Source organism: Nymphalis io, chromosome 10 (genome assembly GCF_905147045.1).
Source record: "Nymphalis io chromosome 10, ilAglIoxx1.1, whole genome shotgun sequence".
NCBI lineage: Eukaryota > Metazoa > Arthropoda > Insecta > Lepidoptera > Nymphalidae > Nymphalis > Nymphalis io.
In genome coordinates, this window is record NC_065897.1 from 11309016 (window position 1) to 11334261 (window position 25246).

Genomic DNA, 25246 nt, shown 5'->3' on the forward strand with positions numbered 1-25246 from the left:
AATGTAGGCAAATGTTTTCATATAAAATTTACTCGTAAGAAAAAACCGCTTGTTTCTAGTTACTCAATTGAAAATAAAATATTGCAAGAGTTATCGCAAATTAAAGACTTAGGAATCACTATTGACGGGCATCTCACTATGTAACTCATGTTGATAATATAGTTGTTAAAGCTGCTCAAAATCTTGGTTTCATCAAGCGGAACACTCAAGGCTTTTTAGAGAAAACTAAATTACTCTTGTACAATTCATTAGTGCGTAGCTGTCTTGAGTATGCCTGTGTTATATGGAATCCACTTTATAGCGCACCCTCTCAGCGTATTGAGAGTATTCAACGAGTCTTTACGAAACATCTTGCTTTCCATGAAAAGGATTTTTCGCACATACAGTTATACAAAGAACGTTTGGCAAAATTTAATATGATTTCTCTTCGAAGTGGGCGCGAATTGTTAGAACTTAAATTTCTACATAGTATTATTAACTATAAGTTAACCAACTCAGAATTAATTGAAAGAATACTGATATCAGTTCCGTCTAGGGCACACAGAAGTACTTACACCCACAAAATATTTCATACTCCTAGCGTAAAGTCTCATATTGGTAAACAAGCTCCCTTAGTACGGTTGTGTAATAAATATAACAATATCGTTAAATCAATTCCGGACATTGACATTTTTTGTGACTCTCCCTCAATCTTTAGAAATAAGTTACTTAATTATTATAAAATGCATGATTAGTATTAATTAATACTTTTATTAATTTTTAATTATGATTTCACCGATTGTTTTTTTTTATAATAATGACATTATTTATTATTTAATTTTGACATTTGAAAAAACATTATGTATAATGATTTATTATTCTGATTCTATCAACATCACATATTACTCAGGATGGCTGGAATAAATAAATTGTTGAGATATACTTTGCTATTTTATTTTCACGTTAAATATTAGAATTAATATAAGATATGATTGATACATCAAATAAAACAGAAAAGAATGAAGCTTCATAACCTTGTCTTGCTCACTTTTTTTTTGGATATTTTTTCTTCAGATGTCAGAAAAAACTTACATTTAAAACTTTGAAATACTAAGATTTTTCGGACACGCCAAACTTAACCAATTCATGCATAAGATTGATTACGCAAATGCGAATCACGAAGCGCTGGTTAATAAAAACAAATTCGGTGGAAATAATTTTATTTTATGTATTGTAATGAAACATTGGATTTATTGCATAAGATAAAAAACATAAGATAAAATTACCAAATCGTTAAATAGTTCAAATAGTACCAAAGTCGTTCTTAAGGTCACAGGTATCTAAAGTCTGGTATTTCCATTTTCAAATATTCATTTAAATCTCAGCTGAAACCAAATTAATCACGTCGTCTGTTTGTACTGACCTTTACACCTGACCTGACATCACAGTGTAAAACCACTGGGTCCGAATGACGACCATGCTAAGAGTGTTTCCTATTATCGTTAGTCTAATTGTCTACAGCCGCAAATCCCTATTCTTAAGTTCCCCCAAGTCAGGCCTGTAATAAATTATTGGATTTTTCTGCTGAAGAATATCAGTAGCAACCCATTATCTCAAAGTGTGCTTCGAAAGACCATCGGATTATGAGAGTAGGGAGAATAGAGAATGCGAGTGTTAGTGCACACTTGCTTACTATAATATATCCTGCGTAATTAGCTAATCTCTCTTGAGATTGGCTGCCATAGCCGAAATCGGTCTGAAGGACATCATCATTAGAAACGTAGTCCTTTAATTTGGCTATATGACTTCTTTATCACTTCGTTTTTGTGCGATCGTCCAAGTATTCACACACGAGTAGTGGGTCATGGTCGTTCTAGAGGTAGGTATATATTCAAACGTGCGCCGTAAGAAAATTAAGGATATAAAATAAATCTTCCATTTTAACAAGACATATTTGTATATAGATTGTTTTATATGCCTAAATATTTATTTGAAAGTAGTAGACTACCGCTGCTACATAAAAATTTTAATATTTTACATGTATAATTCAAATGGGCATTTTCTACAAACTTAATTTCATGCTGGTGATGCCGCGAATTTTTCATGTTTTTAAATATTTCATCTGATTCCAAGATGCTAAGGACCCGCGTTGAGTGTTGTATTATAAAGCTTAAAACATGTCGTTACTATTTTATTTTTTTATTCTTATTATATTGGCTACACCATGCTATCATATGAAAGTAAGAATAAAATATAAAAAAAAACATCTTCATATTGTTAATTTTATGAATAACATTTTTTTTAATATTGATATATCTTAAAGCTGTCAAAACAGTTTATTTATCTCGTTAATTTAGAGATTAACGTTAAATAAGAGAATTTAAAATAAAATACATGTAACAATATTTAAAGAAAATTTTACGATTTAAGTTCATTAACCTCTATTTAATCTATATATCTATATCTCTTTCCTAAAGAATAAAAGTAATATTAAAGCATTAAGCATGAATTATTTTATTGTTCCATTTAACTAAAATTTTGTAGAAATAATTTATTTTAGGAATCAATGTTATAAGAACTTAACACCTGACCGCCCCTATTCCTTTTTTTTCGGACACCCCCTACTCCTCCTCTAACTAGTAGTTATATAAATTAATAAGTTAACAAACTTTCTTATATGATATTTTTTTTAGGAACGTTTTGTCTTCGGAGCGTATACATGGTGATCCCTGAAGCAGTTGAGCGAGGAAAGACAGCGGTCATTAAGTGCATGTACGACTTAGAGAACGAAGAATTGTACCAGGTGAAGTGGTACCGAGGTGATAGAGAGTTCTGTCGGTATTCGCCTAAGGATGTTCCGCCGCTCAAAATTTTTCCCATTCGTGGAATAGAAGTCGATGTAAGTGTATTTCATTTATGTTTTATTTTTTATTTGTAAATATCTTAGCGGTATAGCTATCTCGGTACACGGTAGGAGCTAACTGAGAGTTCGACTGTCAAATGACGTTAGCGCAAGATTTTGTTATTGTAAGTGAGTTAATGTGTGCGTGAGATAGGTACATGAGTACACGTTTACACATCGATTCCATCGACCGTGGGGCACTTACACAAATTTTTACCGACACGGTAGTCTGTTACTAAGGTAGGTAACTTAATGCCTGTGTTTTAGGTAACCGCGGATTGATATAAATTTTTACAAATATATATTTTTAATTAAATGTATAAATACGGAATACATACTTTTATACATAAAACCCAGACTCAATCCTGGACCGAAAAGGAGGATCATTGCCAATTGCACCAAGGGCCCAGCCAGTATATAATAAAATTTTAATCTATTCGACATTCTACACTATTTAAATGTACTTGTAGATAATTTAGAAGCAAATATCTATTTGAAATAGAGCAATTAGTGTACTTATTCGAACATAGTCTGCATATTGCATCAAACGTAGTATTTGAATGTAATAATCTAAATAAGTGGTATGCTTGCATGCGCATAATTGCCAACATAAGATGGAAGCTTTTGAAGGGATTCAAGAAAACAAATATTTTGCGGTCAGGGGACCCGCGTCAGGAACGAAGTTCTTTGCGATATTTTTCCTCCTTTATGCAACTCTTTCTAATCAAAGATTAAGAAACAATTTAAAATTTTAAATTTAATTAAATTTTTTTTATAATAAATAGAAATCCCCATATTAAAGAATTTACTATTATTAGGAATTTCAGTAATTTAGTCCTCCAATTAACCAGAATTTATGATGGGAATTGTGACAATAACCCAAGGTTCGAACCTGGTACTTGCGTGCGGCTCGTAAGCCTTATCAAAAATCGCGCCCAAATCCGTTAAGCCGTTCTAAGATTAGCGCGCAAAAACCCACAGACAAACAGATAAACAGACAAAAAATCTTGCGCTCTCAGGTTCTATTGCGTGGATAAAAGCCACCAGTAATAGTTTTACTCATATATATTCCATTCCATTTTCAGACAGCCATCAATAACATTTTTATTACATGTATAGAATACATAACTGGAAATAAGAATCAATATTTTTAGATCTTGCGTTCCTTCGGTATTTGTAAATCTAAGAACAATTCCTGAAGTAATGTAATTTAGGTTAAGTTATATTTGAAAGAGCATTAAGTACTATATTTTATGTCGCGTGTATAAATAGTACATCAGTTGCACAAATATCGTTAATTTTATTATATTACTCTATCTATCACACGCATATATTCATTTGATATTAAAATCGAGACAATTTTTCTTCAGTAACTTTTACTACGTGTCTTTTACAGAGTTATTTTTATTATTAAATGTTATTTACATACGTTTTATTACACATTTGTATTTATTTTGTACAACAAAGTACACGGATGAATGTGGTGGGGTAGAATGGGGCATTTTTTTTTCATTTGCCTTGAAAAAACAACGAAATTGAACAAACGATTTTTTTTTATACATAGAATATATCATGCGTATCGTTAAACTAAAGTGATTCATGTTTTATTTTTCTTTTTTGTTTCCTATCCACATAGGACCCGTCGAGCTAATGCATACTATGGCAGATCGTACATCGTCATTTTTTTAAACCAACTGATCTTTTAATTCGGGAATTGTTTCTCAAAAGACATTTTGTCCGTATCTTTTGCGTATCTTTTTTTATAATTTGTTCCTACTGAACAGCAAACTTAACAATAGACTTCGACTTTGTAGCGACTAATCTGGGTATAAATAACATACTTGCGTATTGATTCGATATATCCGGATATCCGGATATGAGAGAGAAGAAATATAAAGGTAAATGTTTTATAATAATAATTTTCTAGAATCAAGGTACCTTAGTTTATAGTTACGTCACAAAGGAGCAGTGTTAAGTAAGGCCTGCAATGGACGATATGGATGATAATGATACTAAAAAATACCATATAATACTTATAAAAGGCCATTTGTTTTACTTTTATGTAAAACATAGAAATAAATATTTTAAAGTAAAAGATTATTCATTTGATTTATGATCGACTTTGGGCATTTGGAAAAACGTAAATGTTGCCAGTCTATGAAATTGAATGGCAATCCTTCAAAGCGAAAGATTTTCTGGAATAATATTTCTTATTTTATTTGTATAATATTTTTTGCATATAATAAACAAAAAGAGAAATAATTATAATAATCACTAATAAGGATATTCATTTGTGAATAAAACTCATGTGTTTCGTACAACGGTTTATTGCAGACAAAAAAAATCAAAAAATACATCGTCACTACGATACGGTGACCCGCGTAAAACCCAATCTACCCACAACTTTTTATATTAACGGGCGTTAACATGCCGCCTCCCAAGAACGCAGTTCTTAAGGAGCATATACATTAAACAAAATTTACGCATTTTATTTTTACAATATTAACAATTTTTCCCTTTTACAACATTATTGTTTACATTTGATCATAATTATGCAATTTAAAACTTAACAAAAAAATAATTGTTTTAATTGACAAAATGGACTGTATCGTGAAATATATGTAAAGAAGTTTTAGTGAAATTAGTCTGCAATCGGTAAAATTAATAATTTAGAAATTGCTCGTTTAATCAAATTACTTTTACACCGTATCGTTACCACTCTAGTTATGTTATCAGGGCCGGGATGCTTTGCTTCTATTCTACCATATAACCATTTTGCTGGAGGAAGATTGTCTTCTTTAACAAGTACAATGTCACCAATATTTGGTTCTGGTGATACTTTTGCCCATTTGTATCGCTAATTAAGTTGCGTAAGGTATTCTGATGACCATCGTCTCCAGAAATCCTACACCATGCGTTGAGTCAATTGCCAACGTTTCAATGTACTAATAGTTGACATTTCAAAGTTGTAATCTGGAGGTATAACCAATGGACCACCCACTAAAAAATGTCCTGGTGTTAATGGCATTTCCGATTCTGGGTCATCTACACTTTGACGTGCAATAGGTCTTGAGTTAAGGCATGCTTCAATTTGACTTAGAACCGTAGTCAACTCTTCAAAGGTGAGCGTGGAATTACCGACGACTCTTTTTAAGTGGTATTTGGTTGACTTGATGCCCGCCTCCCATAATCCACCGAAATGAGGTGCATGTGGAGGAATAAATTGCCAAGATGTTCCATTGTTAGATAAACTCTCTGATATATCGGGCATCAAATTGGAATTTTCTTTGGAGAATAAAGTTTTCAATTCCTTAGAAGCACCTACAAAATTGGTTCCATTATCACTCCAAACTTGACCACAGTGACCTCTTCTAGCTACGAATCGTTTAAATGCTGCTAAAAAACCTTGAGATGTAAAATCACTAACGACCTCAAGATGCACTGCACGCGTAGCCATACATACAAACACACAAACATATCCTTTGTGGGAATGGTGGCCACGGCCCTTGGTTGTTCTTATTTGTATGGGTCCTGCATAATCCACTCCACTAACAAAAAATGGACGATTAACAGAGATGCGTGCTGTAGGTAATTGACCCAAAAATTGTTCATGAGTAGAAGCTCTAAAACGTGCGCAAATGACACATTTCCTGTACTGTTCCTTGACTAAATTTTTTATACCAATAATCCAATATTTTCCTCTGAGGAAGCTGGTCATCATTTGTGGTCCTCCGTGTAATGTTTTTTCATGTGCATCTGCAACCATTAACTTCGTAAAATGACCACTTCTTGGTCATGGATGAAGATGGGGTAAGTGAATATAGTTTACTCTTTTTAGGCATTACTTTCATTTTATTAAAATATAAAATATCTTCGGCAAATTCCTGTCGTTGACATTGTTTTATACATGTTATTAATGTAACTTTTAATTCTTCACACGTTAGCAAATAAGTAAACTGAGGTCGAGGTTCCTTAGATTTCTTGAAATGTAAGAAGCGCCTACAATACGCAATTACTCGAATCATTCTTTTTAATCGCGAAAATCTTTCACAAAGTGATTGAAACGTTTCATTTATATTAATACAATAAGCTTTAATTTTCCTTTCTTCTAAATTAGTACCGACATCTGGTTTGTCATAATGTACAATATCATTACAAAGCCAACTGGGTCCGTTCATCCATAAAATATTGTTTTGTAAGTCACTAGGAGTCATCCCACGTGACGCGATGTTTGCTGGGTTTTCACCAGACTTAACATGTGACCATTGATTACTTTCAAGTGTTGTCAATATATCTGATACTCTATTCGCTACAAAAGTTTTCCATCGACTAGGGTGGCCACGCAGCCATGCCAGCACTATTGTCGAATCGGTCCACGCATGTATATTGGACGGTTCTACGTGTAGCATTGTTGCGACTTCTTTTAATAATTTTGTAAGTAACGTTGCACCACACAGCTCTAATCGAGGTATTGATATTTGCTTTATTGGTGCTACTTTTGTTTTGGACGTGAACAAGTTTACATGAATTCGTCCGTCTTTATCGAGCACTCTTGCATAAACAACAGCAGCATAGGCTGCATTTGATGCGTCACTAAAGCCATGCAATTCTAATTTTGAATTAGTTGATTGGAGTCCAATCCAACGCTTTATTTCGACTTCAGACAATTTTTTTAAACTCTTGCGATACTCTTCTCATTCCTTTTTCAACGAAGATGGTAACTCCTCGTCCCACGAGATACCTGACATCCACAATTTTTGGATTAAAATTTTTGTTGGTATAATACACGGCGAAATCCATCCAAGTGGATCATAAAGCTTAGATATATCCGAAATCACACGTCGTTTAGTAACTGGAATAATTTGTTCTTCTAGATGTACTGAATATACGAATTTATCTATTGATCTACTCCAAGTTAGCCCTAAAACCTTTGTTATATGGTCGGTTATCATTTCCATAGATTCTTTACTTTTTTCATTTTTGCTCAAAATTTTCATAACTAATTTGCTATTACTTGACCATTTTTGTAGCTTAAAGCCGCCTCTCATCATCAAATTATTTAATTCCTTGTACAGAAATATTGCTTCATTAGACGTGTCACAAGTGGTCATAAGGTCATCGACGTAAAAATCCTCCAAAACTCTTTTAACAGCAAAAGGAAATTGTGTACCTTCATCCAAAGCCAATTGCTGTAATGTTTTGACTGCTAGATAGGGAGCTGCGGATGTGCCAAAGGTAACGCGAAGAAGTCTGTAATCTTTTAAGTCATCCTCTGGATTTCTGCGCCAAACGAGTCTTTGATAGTCCACATCCTGTTGAGCTACTTTAACCATTCTGTACATCTTCACAATATCCGCGACAAGGCAAATTGGACCTAGGCGAAATTTCATAATTAAATGTCGTAGATCTGGTTGTAGACGTGGTCCTATCATGAGATCGTCATTAAGAGAAATGCCATTCTCACCCTTACATGATGCATCAAAGACTACTCTCACTTTTGTTGTAGCCTTATCTTCACGAATCACTGCATGATGTGGCAAGTAAACAGCTTCTGTATTTTTATTAAATTTGATTTGTTCCATATAACCTAATTGCAAGTATTCTTCAATAGTGTCATCATATTGTTTTTTCAAATCTCTATTTCTGATTAATCCTTTTTCTTGTCCATAAAACCTGCGCACAGCTATTTCTCTTAAATTTCCATATTTTGATGCTGGGGTTTCTTTTGTAAAAGGCAATCTTACTATATATCGTCCTTTACAGTCTCTTTTTGTTGTGGTCGCAAACAAATCTTCACATTTTTGTTCCTCTGGTGTTAAGCGTTGATTTATTTTATCGGTAGGTTCTGCTTCTAGTTCCCAAAACTTCTTGAAAAATTCATCATCGCTCATTTGTGTATGTAAATTCACAAATATACTGTGAGTGGTAGGTGAAATAACTTGACCTGACAGTACCCAACCCAAATTAGTCTTCTGTGCTATGGTGGTGCCATAAGGGCTACGAAGGAGACCTTCCTCTATTATTTTTCCATAGACATCACTCCCCAATAAAATATCGATTTTACCAGGAGTGTGGTAATTTGGATCTGCTAACTTCAAATTTTTAAGTTCAGGCCAGTTATTCATGACTATTGGTTTGATTGGTAAAAACGATGTTAATCTGCTCAAAACATGAGCACCCAATTCAATTACAGTTTCAGTGTCATGGATTGATGATATAGCTATATTGACTACAGCCTTTAAGGTCAACACACTAACATTACCACCCAATCCACACACCGAACTCTTTACAAAAGTTTTCTTGACTCCAAGTAACTGTACTGCTGATTCTGTTATAAATGAGGCCTGTGACCCCTGGTCGAGCAAAGCTCTCAGCAGTTGGTAGCTTCCATTTTTAGTTTGGACCCTGACTAATGCAGTAGCTAATAATACCTGAGTATATTTATCCTTGCTAGAATAACAATTAGTAACCATATTCAATGGTTGGTCAGTCTGCGGTTGATCATCACTAAAATGCATTGACTCAACAGCATGGTTAACAGGTACCGCAGACGCGATCGATCGATTTGGTTTTTGAGGATGAAGTAGTGTATGGTGTTTACGGTTACAGATCCGACATGAGGTACGTAAGAAACAAGGTTTTACACTATGGTTAGACCCAAAACAATTAAAACAAAGCTTTTGCTTTTGCACAAAATCTATACGAGTCTTATAATCAGCATGATGAAATTTTTTACATTGAAACATTGTATGATTTTCCGAGCAAAACGGACATACGGTAGATGAAGCAGAAGAGACGTGATGTGCCTTAGGTTGATTATAATTATTTGATTTAAATCTACTTGTAGTAGGTTCCAAGAATTCCAATGCTCTAAAACGACTTATTAAAAATTCTTCGAATTGAGAAAAGGTAGGTAAATCATCGGTTAACTCATTTGATTTTATTTCCCATTGTTTGCGGGTATCACAATCTAACTTTTGACAAACTAAATAAATAAGTAACACATCCCATGAATCGATACAGATACCAATATTAGACAATGCATTTAAACTATCTTTCGTTGTGTCTAAAAGGTTCTTTATACCATTGGCCGATTGCATGGTTAAATTATTTTGCGAAAATAAACGTTTAAAAATACAATTAGCTAAGAATCTTTTATTATTATATCGCTCTTGTAATTGTGACCAACACGTAATATAATTAGTATCAGTAATAGAAATATGTCGTAACAGCTGTTCGGCTTCTCCCGATAAATTAGTTTTTAAATAATGCAATTTTTGAACATTATCTAATTGCTTATTATTATGAATATCTGATACAAATAAATCCCTAAACGTCGGCCATTCCGTGTACTTACCAGAAAAAACGGGTAGTTTAATATCCGGTAATTTTATAGGAATAGGATAACCGCCATTTTTAGCTATACTCGATGATTCCGATTTTTCTGATAAGTTAACACTTAACTTTTAATAAATAATCTTTAAGTTCACATTTATATGCAGTATACTCTTCTTCAATTAACTCATACATATTCATACTAAAATAATCACAATTAAACTTAGATTCCTGGGTAGCTATGTCAATTATTTGCTTATGAGTGACCTTAACCTCACTTCAAATATCATTTAATATTTCAAGTCTAGTTTCTATATAGGATTGCGTAATTCTAGACTTTGGTGACTTTTTAAAGTTTGCCAAATTTCTTTGTATTTGACCCCGATGATCTTCTTGGTACTTAATAAATTTTTCCATATTTATTGTTATAATAAAGTTCCTTTGTATAATTAATTAAATTTTCCAATTAATTATTAAATTGTACTATTCAAATAAATTATTATACTAAATAATTGTTGATTAACTTATAACTTAGTTCACTAAATGTTTTTATAAAACCGTTACGATTTTTTATAAAGTTCAAATTATCATTTATTTTTCACGTTACTTCACGTTCACTTTTATATAAATAAACTCAGAACCTCGGTTTATAAACTTTCCTCATCTGGAAATACTCGCAGCCAGCAGTAACTTCTTGAACTAGCAAAGCTTGGTTTTCAATGACGACTAACGGCACCCGGCACCCGACACCCGGCACCCAGCTTCGGACACCCAGCACTTGGCATACAGCAAGCAGCACCAGCGACCCGGCCTCAGCAGTCTTGACTTTGTTTCTATTTCAACTTTGTCAAGTCTTGGCTCCTGAACAACTTTTGGTTGGTCACACAGGAACTACTCACGTATTAATAGCCGTTTTGCTTATATCTGTATGTTATTTCCTTTATATTCTCTTCATTTTTTCATTATTTGATTAATTTATTTTCAACTAATTTGTTATTTATCCGGCTCGAAGGACCATGAATAAAACTCATGTGTTTCGTACAACGGTTTATTGCAGACAAAAAAAATCAAAAAATACATCGTCACTACGATACGGTGACCCGCGTAAACCCCAATCTACCCACAACTTTTTATATTAACGGGCGTCAACAATTTGTATAATAGACTAATTTTTTTTCTTATGCTGGTATGTAAAATAATCGTTTCACCAAACAAATGGCAGGACTTTTACATCTCTGTAACTCTTATTGCAAATATTTCTGTAGTGGTGTTTTATAACGTACTATCGCTTTACCTGCGGCTCCGCTTGCGTCATAACTAAGTTATACCGATTGTATGGTTTGATGCCTATTTTTTACATAATGTCATATGAATCAAACGTTAGAAATTCATCGACATTCATCATATGCTCGCTCTTGGGAACATACATTGCTATGCAGATGACAGTACAGTGCATTGTGGATACCACGGACGCGCAGTGGCTGGGCGGGCGGAAACTGAGGAGAGGCGGGAGAATCTTGTCATTGAACTCGATAGGACGTTAGAGCTCATCGCCAAATGGGGTTCTGATAATCTTGTTGAGTTTAGTGCCAAGAAAACACAGGTATGCGCTCTCACAGCGAAAAAGTCACCATTTTCCCCTCTTCCCTCCCTCTGTGGCACACCGCTGATGATACAAAGCAAAATCGCCATGCTGGGGATGGACGTTCGCTGCGACCTTAGTCCAAGGGATTACATCGAGGCTATTATAAAAACAGCTTCACGGAAACTCGGAGTTCTGAACAAGGTGCGGCGTTTTTTCACGCCCCAACAACTGTGCCTGTTATACAAAACACAGGTACGGTCTTGCGTTGAATATTGCTCGCATCTTTGGGATGGCTCCGCTAAGTACCTACTGGAGGCCTTGGACCGATTGCAGCGACGTGCAGTACGCATTATTGGCGACGTAAAGGTCACAAACACCCTTAAACCTTTACAATTGCGTCGCGAGATAGCAGCACTGAGCGCTTTCTATCGACTGTATCACGGCGAGTGCTCTGAGAAATTATTCTCTCTAATTCCTGCTTCCCCCTACCTTCTTAAGTCCACGCGAGCTGGTTCTCGATGTCACCGCCTAACTGTGACATCAATTCCATGGCGCACAAAGAAATTTGGCAACTCCTTTCTTTGTCACACTACCAAAAAATGGAACCTTACCATCAGGTGGAGTAGAGTCATTTGCCATCACGGCGCATATAAAAAAATAAAATAAAATAAAAAATTATAATAAACGTAAAAGGTTAATAACGCGACGTGACCTACTATCGTAGACACACATAACACCAATTAATAATGACTCAGATCAAATCTTCAGTTGGAAACAAGAAAACAACTATTTAGGTAGAAATTTAAATGATTTTTTTTATTTTTTCAATTACTAATCATTCTATGTATTATAATTAAATAACAGGCTTTTTTTTCTTTTGGCTGGCAATTTGATTCAACGGTAATAACAATACGCGGTTAGGAGACTATCAAAGGATAACTTTAAAACAATTTAACAAACTTGCTTAATTAGCTACGTTCGAGTTATAATATTGAATAGGAAAACAAGAAAAATACATTATTTAATGCTTAAACATGTTGTGCTAAAATTTAGTCTGTGCAGCTGCTTGATAATAAAAACATGCAAGTGCTATAAAATAACATATATTCAAATTGTTAAGGAACGAATAACTATCTGTTGAAAAATCATTATAAAAAGGAACACGAAATGTTATTAGTTCTATTGTTTTATTTTAATTACGTATTTTCACATATGAAACTACGAATACACACTTCGAAAAATAAAAACGTATTTTACTAAAAAAAACCGTATTCTTTCATATTCTGGGTTATTGGGTTTTCTACCGAAAAATCTCAGTATCAGCCCGGATTCTGGAAGTTAGAAGCGTGTACACTCCCGTGCCTCAGAAAGCAAGTAAAGCCGTTGGTCCTTCATCTGAACTCTTTCCAGTCGTGTAAGATTGTCGTCCCATCGGATTATGAGAGTGAGATTCTCAAAACATCAACATTTACTGGTGGTAGGGCTTTGTGAAAGCTCAACCGGGTAGGTACCACCCACTCATCAGATATTCTACCGCAAAACAGCAGTACTTGATATTGTTGTGTTCCGGTTTGAAGGGTGAGTGAGCCAGTGTAATTACAAGCACAAGGGACATAAAATCTTAGTTCCCAAGGTTGGTGGCGCATTGGCTATGTAAGCGATGTTGGCATTTCTTACATTGCCAATCTCTAAGGGCGTTGGTGACCACTTACTATCAGGTGGCCCATATGCTCGTCCGCCTTCCTATTCTATAAAAAAATGAGAGTTATTATAATGGAAAAACGCAAAGGAAATAGAGAGTCATTCAAATTCGATACAATTTCCTTATAACGAAAAGGCATACTTTTAAAAGTGAGACGCTGAAATACGTTGTTCAACATTATTCCTAATTTTAAAATCAATAATAACAGACAGGGGATAGGTAGAGTTTAACTAATCAGTCGCTTAGCAACGCTTATAAGTAAGGCCGTAAATGATTGAACTAATTATGAATTATTTGGACAGCGCGAAGCTAGTGATTGGGAGAAGGTTACAATAAAAGCTTTGACAAGTACAGCAAATGGGCGATACACTTGTGAAGTATCTGCAGATGCACCTTCATTTATAACAGCACAAATGCAAGGCATGATGTACGTGGTTGGTAAGTGATTTACTTCTATATTAATTAGTATTATTAAAATAAAATTGTTACTGCTCTATAAATGCTTGTATTGCTTAAAAGCTTAAAATCTTTTGTTGTCTGTTTATACAAGTTACTAGATTTTATTTTATGGTAGAATAATGTAGGTTTATGGAAATAAGGAATGCAATAGAGAGTGTCTCGACACAAAGCGATGGTTATTCGATAGGTCGGGACAATAATTGAATTGAAGTAAAATACCAGCTTATATATATAAAAAGAAATATTTAAGAAAGACTAAATTCAGAATGATTTCCCTTATTTAAATTGTAACCACCATATCAGACCAATTATGCTATTGGAAAGTGCACCTTTCGCTCGATAGACCGCAAAATAGACATTTCAATTAACTAATAATTCAAATCGAGCTATTCAAAATGAAGATACTCGCGGAAAATTAGCTTCATAGTAAAAAATGGTCCAGGGATCCTGGACTAATTGGTATTAATTATTAGGACAAAAAGAAAATGAACAATTTTTGTATGTGTAAGATTTAAAAATTTTTGCCCGAATAATTTTTATCATAACATCGTTTACCAAAAAAAAAAGCGAAAAATTGTTACTTTTGCCCTTTGACGTTGAATATATTCTTAGGGATTTTTGATATTTAATTTATAATAGTATACCTAAAATATGTACCAATTTTCAGCTATGCGAGTTATAAGCTTACACATTTCTTGTGTATTTTGACTGAAGTGCGAGACTTTATACAGTGTTATAGCGCGTTATTTTTACCTTTTTAAGTAGATCTTTTCGCGCTTTTTATTTAGTTTTTATCGTCAATCCAATGTTTTTAGGCCTGAGCGCAAAGTGTCCGTTATATTTAATGCTTAACATAGGGAAATGTAGGTACATATACTTTCGAAGGAGTGCTTTTTAAAGTTGTGACCGTTAAGATGCGAGTTTGATATACATGTGCGCACGTGTGGTTTTAATAAGTCACATATGTTCTAACTTATAATGTTATTTTAAGCCAACTAAAGCAAATTTTCACAACACGTGCTTTTCACTAGCATGCGAACAATTTATAAGGTTATAAATTGTTCTTTGAAACTGGTGTAAAAATTGATTAAGCCTTAAATAAATTTACTTTTTTCTTTCGGTATACATACAACACAAATATTTATTGCTCAATTTTAGCTGAATTCGAGTCGCGTCAATATCGACCAATATAATGGCACAAGGTGATTATGTTTTGACTATTATTTATTTTATTCACAACGCCTATTTTAACTGACATGCAAACACTAGAATCAAATGTATTTTATCTTTAAAGATAAGCCGTCTTAAACACTTGACGGATGTACGTAATTTGATTTAGACAAGTTGTACAAAACTAAAATTTCTAAGTTTGTTGCAATTATAATTTTAATTTCTGGGATCTATCGACTACTGAAGTGCTCATTTATAATATGTCATGACGTATTCAGATGTGAATTTCTAGACGTAATATAAAAAATTAATAGATAATGAATTTAAACATAATTTTCTTTACAGATTTACCCCAAGATTATCCCGAGTTGAATGGACTTAAAAATTATTACAAGCCCGGTATGAAACTAAAGGTAGAATGCATCAGTCGAAACTCGCTGCCACCAGCTAACATTTCATTTTTCATCAACAACGAAAGGGTAAGTGTTGAAACGAGATTTTTAAAAATATATAAATATATATATATATACAAAAATACAAAGGTAAATATCATTTCAGAATTGTTTTTAAGCACTGGTAAGATCAAATTTAATAGGATTAAATAGTGATAAATGAAATTTGCACCGTTTTGATCTAATAATATCAAAACTATTATATTAAAAGTTCTTGACAAAAAATGTGTATGGGTAAAGACTATTGCAGCATAACTTATGCATACTTTTGAACGTTATTCAATATTATTCATAAATGTAATTATTTATTGGTCTCAAGTAATAAGAAAGCGTCGAATTTTTACTTTAAAATTTTTCTTTAGTCTATCACTTACATTATTCTAATAATAATAGGTCTTGGAATCCTCGGTAATAAGACAATTATTTAGCAAAAAAGATGCATCAAAGGCGACTATGAAAGACATTACATAGATGACAAGAAAGGAAAGGAAAGTTGCCAGTAAATATAAGTTAATACCAAAAATCCTTTCGAATACATTATTAAAATATTGACGCTCCTGTGTATTTTTTCAGTAAAAAAAAAAAATATATTTTGTGAAATATTCTCATCCAGTCTCTTTATCATGAGGGCTGTTTAAATGTTAACAGTGTTCACACAGACAGGCTTTGAACTAATTTACTCAGTGGTAGTTACTCTGGGAACTCATCGTGGAATGCTGAAATTTCAACCACAATCAGCCATGACATATAAATTTGGCTCGAGCAAAATACTCGCAGTACATTAGGGTAGCAATTCTCTGCCAGTGGCCAGACTATTATTAACGAACATGATCAAGTAATATCACAGCGCTTTGAAGTAGTTATAATAATTATTACATAACGTATCTCTGTGTATACTCTCTCGAAAACTTCACTTCTGACGCGAAGCACGACTGTTATTTCTCGCACAAGAAGAACGAATCAAAATATATCTTGTCTAGTTGATGCTATATCATCAACACAATATTGATATTTCTACAAAGGACATTTGATGGTGCGCCCGCGTATGTGGGCCTCCAATACCTTCCAAGAAACTGGGTCCCTTGGTACAGGAATAAGCCCACACCCCAGGCCGGGTGCTATCGCTACCATGCATGACATTTGTCACGCTCGGCAATGAGAGGCCGTCGTCGGCGGAAATGGCTCAGGGGCTCCCTGCCACTGCCATTCGCCACAGACCATCAAGATTAATTCAAGAAGTAATTGTGACTCTTAGAGTTAGTATTAACTTTTATTATATTAAACAGTGTACACAATGTTGAAGAACCCACAAAGAGATGCCTCCAAGCCGTTTCAAATAACAAATGTAAATATCCTTGAACCGGGGATAGATAAGATTTTGAATATCAATAAACAATAATATAATGTACCATATTTATATCTTACACCAAACTACCGTTAAACTCTAGCTCGTCTTTAAAAGAGTTATTGTTTAGGCTCACCCCAAGCACGTGTGGCACAAAGTATCTGGCGGTACGAACGGCAGCCTGTGGACCGCCTACAGCACTATACAGTTCATCGTGCAAAATCACCACTTCATCGACGACAAATTAAGGGTGAGTTAATTTGGATTTTTACATCAAACAATTATTTTAAAAATATACTTATTTATATTATCGATTGTATATAACATTAAATCTAACGACTGCCTCGATAAGACCGCAGTCCAGAGAACCTGACTTCAAACCCCGGGTCAATATTAAAAAAGAGAAACATTATTTTTACAACAAAAAAATACATTTACGTGATTCTATCAAAATATATTATAAAAATACAATATCATCTACATAACTTATAACATTACGTAAAACCAAAATAGGATTACGTACTAAATTAGTTTAAATTTTACAGTACTAACTAGAAAAAACTAATTAAAGTAAAATTATTATAATAAATAAGTTCAATCTGTCCGATTATGGAACAAAGTACCTGAGCATATAAGAAAAGCCCGATAGTTAGTATTTTGTCAGATAGTTCTCTTCATCTTTGACATCTATAATGCATTATTATATTCATATATATATATTATAGCTTTGTATTTGTATGTATGTATATTTTTGATTATCAATTGCCGCCTTCACGAATTTCTGATTAGCCTAAAGGTTGACTGGTACAGAAAGCCTTTAGGCATTAAGTCCACCATTTATCCTACTACACAATGTATGGTGGTCAAAAAAGTATTTAAATAAATAAATCTATTTAAATAAATAAAGAGAGAATCTAAAGTGTGCATGCGTACGTGTGTGTGTGTGTGTGTGTGTGTGTGTGTGTGTGTTGTTCTTATAAGGAGCATTTATGTTTTATTTTTTTAAATGTCTGTCCTGCAACACCTTTAGTTTCCGAGTAATTTGCGCTATACAAATGTATTGACTATGCAACTAAGGACAGATTTATAAAAATATATACCACATAAGCTCCATAAAGGAGCTACCCTCCCATGAGGCCAGCATTATCAGGCACGTTTTGTGATCGCAAGTGTTTTACTTAGTAAGAATACAACATAGCTCGCTACCTAACAAACGTCTAATATTCAAATATTTCCCATGTGAAAATAAAATTGTATTTAAACGGCTGCAAATTTGAAATAAAAATTATAACATTTAAAAAAAACATTCTCTTTTATAACATAACCAAAAAACTTTAATAAAAAAAAACTTGGGATTACATATATTAGATATATAAAAATTCATCTTATATCTCGTTAAGCCTCGCACAACATATTCTTAATATTACAAAATGAAACTAATATTACATTTATGTCAAAGCGGACCAAATAACCAAATGGAAACTATTATCCAATTTCAAAGCTTAAGTAAAACGAAAAGAAACGCAAATCAATAAATAAAAACCTTTTAAAGTATTGAACTTACTTTTATAATAACATAAAATCAAAACAATATTTATGTACAATATATCTTTCTTAAAATACGTAGCTTACACAATGTTTTTCAGTTCTTGTGAAATATATTGTTATAATATCAACTACCAAATAACAGTCTGGAAATTAATCTAAGACTATATATTTAAGAATGTGTGTATTTATATTGAAGACGTAAAAATATATATATATAAACAAATGAAGATAAAAAAATGTTTCTGTACAAATGACATCCACATGGAATGGTGGCAAGAATACTAGCAGAACCGTTAATATAGTCCCGTCAAAATAGACAGTTCAGTTGAGAATAATTAGCGTTAAGTTAAAAATTTGTATAGGACTTATACTATCTTTATATACTTATATAAAAGAATAACTGACATACCATCGGACAGCTCAAAATGAATTTGTATACGGATTCCTTTTACACTAGGACAAAGGACAGTAGGACAGAGATTTTAAAAATTTGATAAAGAGGACCGAGGATTTGAGAACTTCTCCTCAAAAAGTTAGAAGAGGCCTTATCCAGCAGTGGGACATTAACAGGCTATTACTTTAATATACTGTGCTGTACTGATAAGAACGAAGAAAGTTTGTATAAAAATCACGGAAAGAGTCACGGAAAGTGTTACTTTTCAAATCAGAATTACTATTCGTACAAATCTAAAAAAATATTGATATAGATAAAACTTAGTCTGAAACTAAATAAAAATACTACTCGTTTCTTGTATAATTTGATTAATCATTCCCATATTACAAAGGCAAGCTTAAATCTAAACAAAGCCTACGCTCAATGATCTGCTTAGCGCTCAACGAACAATACAGGGCTTAAGAGGGTAATAATTTAATTAAAAATTATGTTATTGTATTAATTACTAGCTGTGCCCCCGGTTTCACCCGCGTATAACTTACAGAAATTACTAAGAGTATTATATTTAATACCTATTATATTTAAGTATATACCACAGTATATATTTTTAGTTTGATTTTCGCGGGATATTAATATTTATTGATTTTCGCCGGTTGGTTGATAGAATGTTGATCTCGGCTTCAACCTTTATATATTATGCGTGGACAAATTTGATATTCGGTTCTGACCTACACATATTTTTTTGATATAAAAAACTTTCAACGGCTGTGAATTAAATTAATATTAAGTAATCCGAATATATTAAAATAAAAGCATTTACTTTACGTTCGTACTGAAAGCTTTTCATGACATTCTCACGATACATAAATTTATTTCAATTTTGTAATAAAGATCTGTATTATAATATTGCAAATTCTTAACAATATTTTTATTATATTAATGTTAGTTTTGTTTTATATTATGTACTTTTATATTCTTTATAATTTCATTGAGTTTAATTTTTATGTAAGGATCTGGTGTTTACTATATTATATGTGAAAAGTAACTTAATAAATAAATATAATAATAAAAAGTACAAAACGATTCGATATTCAGTACTGTTTTCTTATAATTTTATTATATAATATTATATACTGACCGGAAATGAAATTACTAAAAATAAATATGTATTATATATATTGTTATACATGCATTATTTTGTTTTTAACTTTTAATGGGATTTACCCATGCAAATCGAAATCTCTTAAGATTCTATGATTTCTGATAAATTATAGCCAAATGAAATGAGAGCGGTTACAGGAAATCTGTTAATATTTTTGGTGACCAAATATGTAACCGATCGCCAAAAACAAATGATAAGAAAACGAAACAATGCGGCTTTCATACGACATCCGACGGATGTGAACATTGAATGGTTATTGAAAATAATTTATAATAAAAGAAAACCGATAAATAAACACATAACCGTAACAGCCTGCGAATGTCCCACTGCTGGGCTAAAGGCCTCCTCTCCTCTTTTTGAGGAGAAGGTTTGGAGCTTATTCAACACATAGTGAATAGTAATAAACACATAGTGTTTATTAATCACATATATATATATTTCTTATGATTACAATAACATATGGCTCTATTGTAGACATACAAGGGAGTAGAGAGCTGTACGGGTACGACGACATAAGAAAGCGTCATGCCGTTCGCTGTCATGGTCTATTAAACGGTCATACCCCTGAAGGGTGCCAATAGATGTTTTCCAAAAAACGAAGTCAAATTAAGAATAAAAACATATAATGGAGTTTGTTATATAAGCTTTAAGCTAACTGTACAGTACAGTAACAGTAACAGCCTGTTAATGTCTCACTGCTGGGCTAAGGCCTCCTCTCCCTTTTGAGGAGAAGGTTTGGAGCTTATTCCACCACACTGCTCCAATGCGGGTTGGTAGAATACACATGTGGCAGAATTTCAATTAAATTAAACACATGCAGGTTTCCTCGCGATGTTTTCCTTCACCGTCAAGCACGAGATGAATTATAAACACAAATTAAGCACATCAAAATTCAGTGGTGCTTGGTCGGGTTTGAACCCATGATCATCGGTTAAGTTTCACGAGTTCTAACCACAGGGCCATCTCGGATCTCCTGCTAAGCTAACTGAACTAGACCTAACTATCCTTGTTCGAAGGAAACATTGTAATTTATGTCGCTGATGTAGATAGTAAGTTATACCTGACCAAGTAGAAAGGTTTCGAGCCTATAACTGGGTACATATTTAAAGCAATGCGATATTACTCATTATAATAAATGTTGCCTGATGTAATTTCAAGTTTTTTTTTTGTGTTTTATTTGTATGTTGTAAAAAATCAAAGTTTAAGCCACTATAATTGCTATTCCAGTAAACAAACATTAAATTACATTGAATTATTAATGAGAGTTAATTTTCACAGATTCGATGTACGGCGTTCATATATTCAATATATTCTAAAAGTCACGAAAAAGTAACAAACCGAATAAGAGATAGGACGACGACGCCACCAGAGCTGGTGACCAGGCAAAGGATTGTTCATCGCAAAGACCACAATCGTGTTTCTGGATTGTCCGTAGCTAGCAGCAATGGTAAGATATTATTGTTTCTTAAATAATATTATTTAAATATAAATGTTTTATCTTTGACAAGATTAAATATTTTATGAATAAGGTGTCTTTGTTGATATGTAATACATATGTAATTTTTAATGTGTGCGTTCGTAACGACGTGATTAGACATGGGCTTAATGTGTTTTTAATGTATAAACGCTTATAATATATTTATTTATAATAATACTGAACGCTATTTAATTACCTTCGAGAAACCCTTCAAAGATTATATTTTCAATTCAAACGAAATACTTTTATTAATATTTAGAACGAGGTAAATCTATTACACTGCTACGTAGACGGTTTTTTTAAAGCAATTATATATCTGTACTGTAAATAATACCATAATTTATTAAATCTTTTCAATATTGCGCATGTGAACGGAAATTAAAAAATCACTAGCATGTAGGTTATGTTGACCTATTAAGTTTTTTAGGCAATTGTAAATATATTTAGGCATATCAGTAGACACATTAGGTAAATCCATCTTATGTTATAATTCAAATCAAATAATAATTCAACGTAATTAAAATTTACGGCAATCCGTCGATGACGTTCCGCCAGTGTGTTATGTCACAAAAAGTATGTGATCACTCTCGTCTCAAATTCAATAGTCTAAATAAATGAGGCGCCACAGTCTCACCGACATATAATTCAAAGCCAAATTATTTTACTCAACATTGAAGCATTACACTTACTTATTGATTGTCAACTAGAAACTACCATCGATTCGGAAAAGAAACACCCAACCCGGAGAAGAATCGGTGAATGAAGCAGCGGGTTTTTTTTATATCATGTTTCGTTTACAAAGTGGAAAAAAAGAAATAGCCAGGCGGCGAAAATATTGTATAAATCTTCATCTTATAAGTTTTTAGGGTATTTAGTCCTTTAAATTCTGAATCACCAACGAAAATCACTAATTACTCATTCAAAATTACTCTTTCAATTAACTAATTCACTCATAAATCAAGGGATATAAATTTATACAAATTACATACCAAATCAAAATAATATTACTTTATTCGAGTAGACCTTGGTTTTGTATTTACTCGTTTAGCAATTAAATTGCATAGGTATATTTATTAAAAATTAATTGTATTCAATTCATATATATCATGTCTGAAATTCAACAAGTACTTACTCCACGCTTTTATATCATCTTTGTAATCTTGTGTTGAGTAATAAGCTTTATTTAGCAACGATTTATTAACAAAAGATTTGAATTTATTAAGAGTGCTTACGCGGATTATCCGTTTACACGGATTTGATAAAACGAGACTGTGAGCCAGATATTTATGGATAATTTAAAAAATAAATTCTTTACAAAAGTTTAGTCCTTTATTACAAAAATCTATTGAGAAATCCTAAATAAACATTACTGTTATCAGCCAAATTATCGTAAAATGTGAAAAAGAAATCAATTTAGTGTAAATAGAACGCTTATTATCCATCAAAATTTATTGTAAGTTATTTCCGTGAGCTCTACAAATATAAGCAGATTGCCTCATCGGGATTGGATTTATAGCTTTTATTTATATATATATATATATATATATATATATATATATATATATATATATATGAATATAAAAAAATGTTTGAAGGATAATATTGTGTATTTATCTTGGTTTTCATTCCACATTTTTTATTTATTTATTATTTTAGATATTTATATATATATATATATATATATATATATATATATATATATATATATATATATATAATAACCAAGACAAATACACAATATTAACCTTCAAACATTTCTAAATCATACATCGTTAACTAAATAAATACAGATATAAAGATTAAGGCTTTGCTTACGGACAAAAATATTGTTTTGATTTTTATTTCTTTATTTTAAAATTAAATATAAAGCACTTACAGGGGGATGTTGTATAGGGATACGTTCCCCTTCGTCATGCTACACTCACACACATATGCATGTATAATAGTCTCTAGGTACAAATATAGGCTAAGTCGTTTTTATAAAATTACCGTCGGATTTTTTTGCATTTAAAGCCGCTATTTTATTCAGATTAGAATATAATAATATTTACTGTTAAATTTGCGTATCTCAAAAAAAAATAGACAACGAACTTTGCAAAATATGAAAACATGGTTTATGGTTAATATGTGCGACAATTCGATTTTATTACACATCGGATTTTAATATATATTTTTTTTTCATTTTATATACAAGTATAAATAAAACGCAATGATAATACATAAAACACTAATTTCTTAAATTATCAAAAATACGACTTATTGAATTAATTTTTTCAATAAATTTAAGACTAATTTTTAAGAAATGGAATTTATTGAATATTTTATTTTATTCAACAAGCATTACGGTTGCTTATTGATTGTCAAAAAGCTACCACCAAATCAGAAATAATTTCTATTTTATTTAATATGAAAATATGTTCATTCTGTTTTCAGATGCATGGAGTTTAGCGGGGATTGCGTATAGAGAATTATTAATAATTACATTACTAGTGAATGTATTAAATTAATTATCATAGGCTTTAGTGAGAAATTTACTATCTGACCATGATATAGTAATTGAATAAATAATTAATTTTATAATATAATGTCATTAATACTTGTTTTGAATGTTCTTATCTGTATACAAAAACAAGTCTTTTTTTATTATATTTTTTTATTATTATGCTTTAATTTTTGTCTACCTCATTAGTCTAGTCTAGTTACAGATACCGGGGGTTCGAATCCTGGGCCAATAAATATTTATAAGTTTTCGTTCAAGAAACTCTCAGTGGCAGTCTCAAGTTCGGAAATGGTTACGCTCCCGTGTCTCGAAAAGCGCGTAAAGCCGTTTATCCTGCACATGAACTCTCTTCGGTCGTATCGGAGCAACGTACTATCGAATTCCTGACGCTGAAACTGTATTTTATTTTATGTTAAACGTAGGACGGGCCATCTGATGGTAAGTGGTCAGTACCGTCCATAGATGGCGATGTTAGAAATATTAACAATTCCTAGCATCAGCAATGCGCCACCAACCTTGGGAACGAAGATTTTATGTCCATTGTGTCTGCAAATACACTGGCTCTCCACTTCAAAACTCCTACATCTGCTAAGCCAAAAATACCTCAAAAATTAGTTATCTATACTTTTATAATAATTTTATAAAGAGATAAAATTTGATTTTTTGTATGTTTCTTTGTAATGAATAAACTCAAAAACAACCAAGCCAATTTTGAAAATTCGTTCACCTACACAGAGCTACTTTATCAGCGAGTTACATAGGCTATATTTCATTTTCAAAAATTAGAAACCCTTACGAAAATGACAATAATGATAACCAAGGTATCAAAAAATTTGATAAAAAATATCTACTAGGATAGGTAATTGCTCAACCCGGACAACATCGGAACGGCCCTCTAGTTTATGTATATAAAGTGAATCTTTTTTTTCTCTCGACTAAATCCATCTACACACATAGACGTGTTACTCTTATTGTTATATTATTATTGCAGTTTATTTGCTAGACAATTTTATAATTTAATTCATATATTATGATGAGATAGTAACCATTATAAAATAAATGTTGTAATAATGTATATGGACTCTTATGTTTAATGACTGAACAAAAACATATATATATAAGTGTATCGTTGTATGTTAGTAGTTATGCCAACCCGAATTTATGTATTTCATTAAATGAAATACACTTATTAAACTAATAATGTACATAGTTTGATAAGTGATTGACTTTTCACTT

At 32.3% G+C, this 25246-nt stretch overlaps 1 protein-coding gene across 1 annotated transcript; it reads left to right on the forward strand.

Moving 5' to 3' along the window:
• Positions 1 to 2203: 2203 nt before the first annotated feature.
• LOC126771404 (uncharacterized) lies at positions 2204 to 21957 on the forward strand. The gene is made up of 7 exons (XM_050491270.1): positions 2204 to 2219; positions 2673 to 2878; positions 13806 to 13941; positions 15478 to 15611; positions 17060 to 17179; positions 21312 to 21480; positions 21938 to 21957. Exons 1-7 carry the CDS (start codon positions 2204 to 2206, stop codon positions 21955 to 21957), a joined length of 801 nt encoding a protein of 266 aa, XP_050347227.1.
• Positions 21958 to 25246: the final 3289 nt, after the last annotated feature.

What these genes read in the sequence shown, in the direction of transcription:
- LOC126771404 (XM_050491270.1), top strand. An exon ending in TTCGTGGAATAGAAGTCGAT is followed by an intron (nt 2,879 to 13,805) that starts GTAAGTGTATTT and finishes TTATTTGGACAG; the next exon opens with CGCGAAGCTAGTGATTGGGA. An exon ending in AGGCATGATGTACGTGGTTG is followed by an intron (nt 13,942 to 15,477) that starts GTAAGTGATTTA and finishes TTTTCTTTACAG; the next exon opens with ATTTACCCCAAGATTATCCC.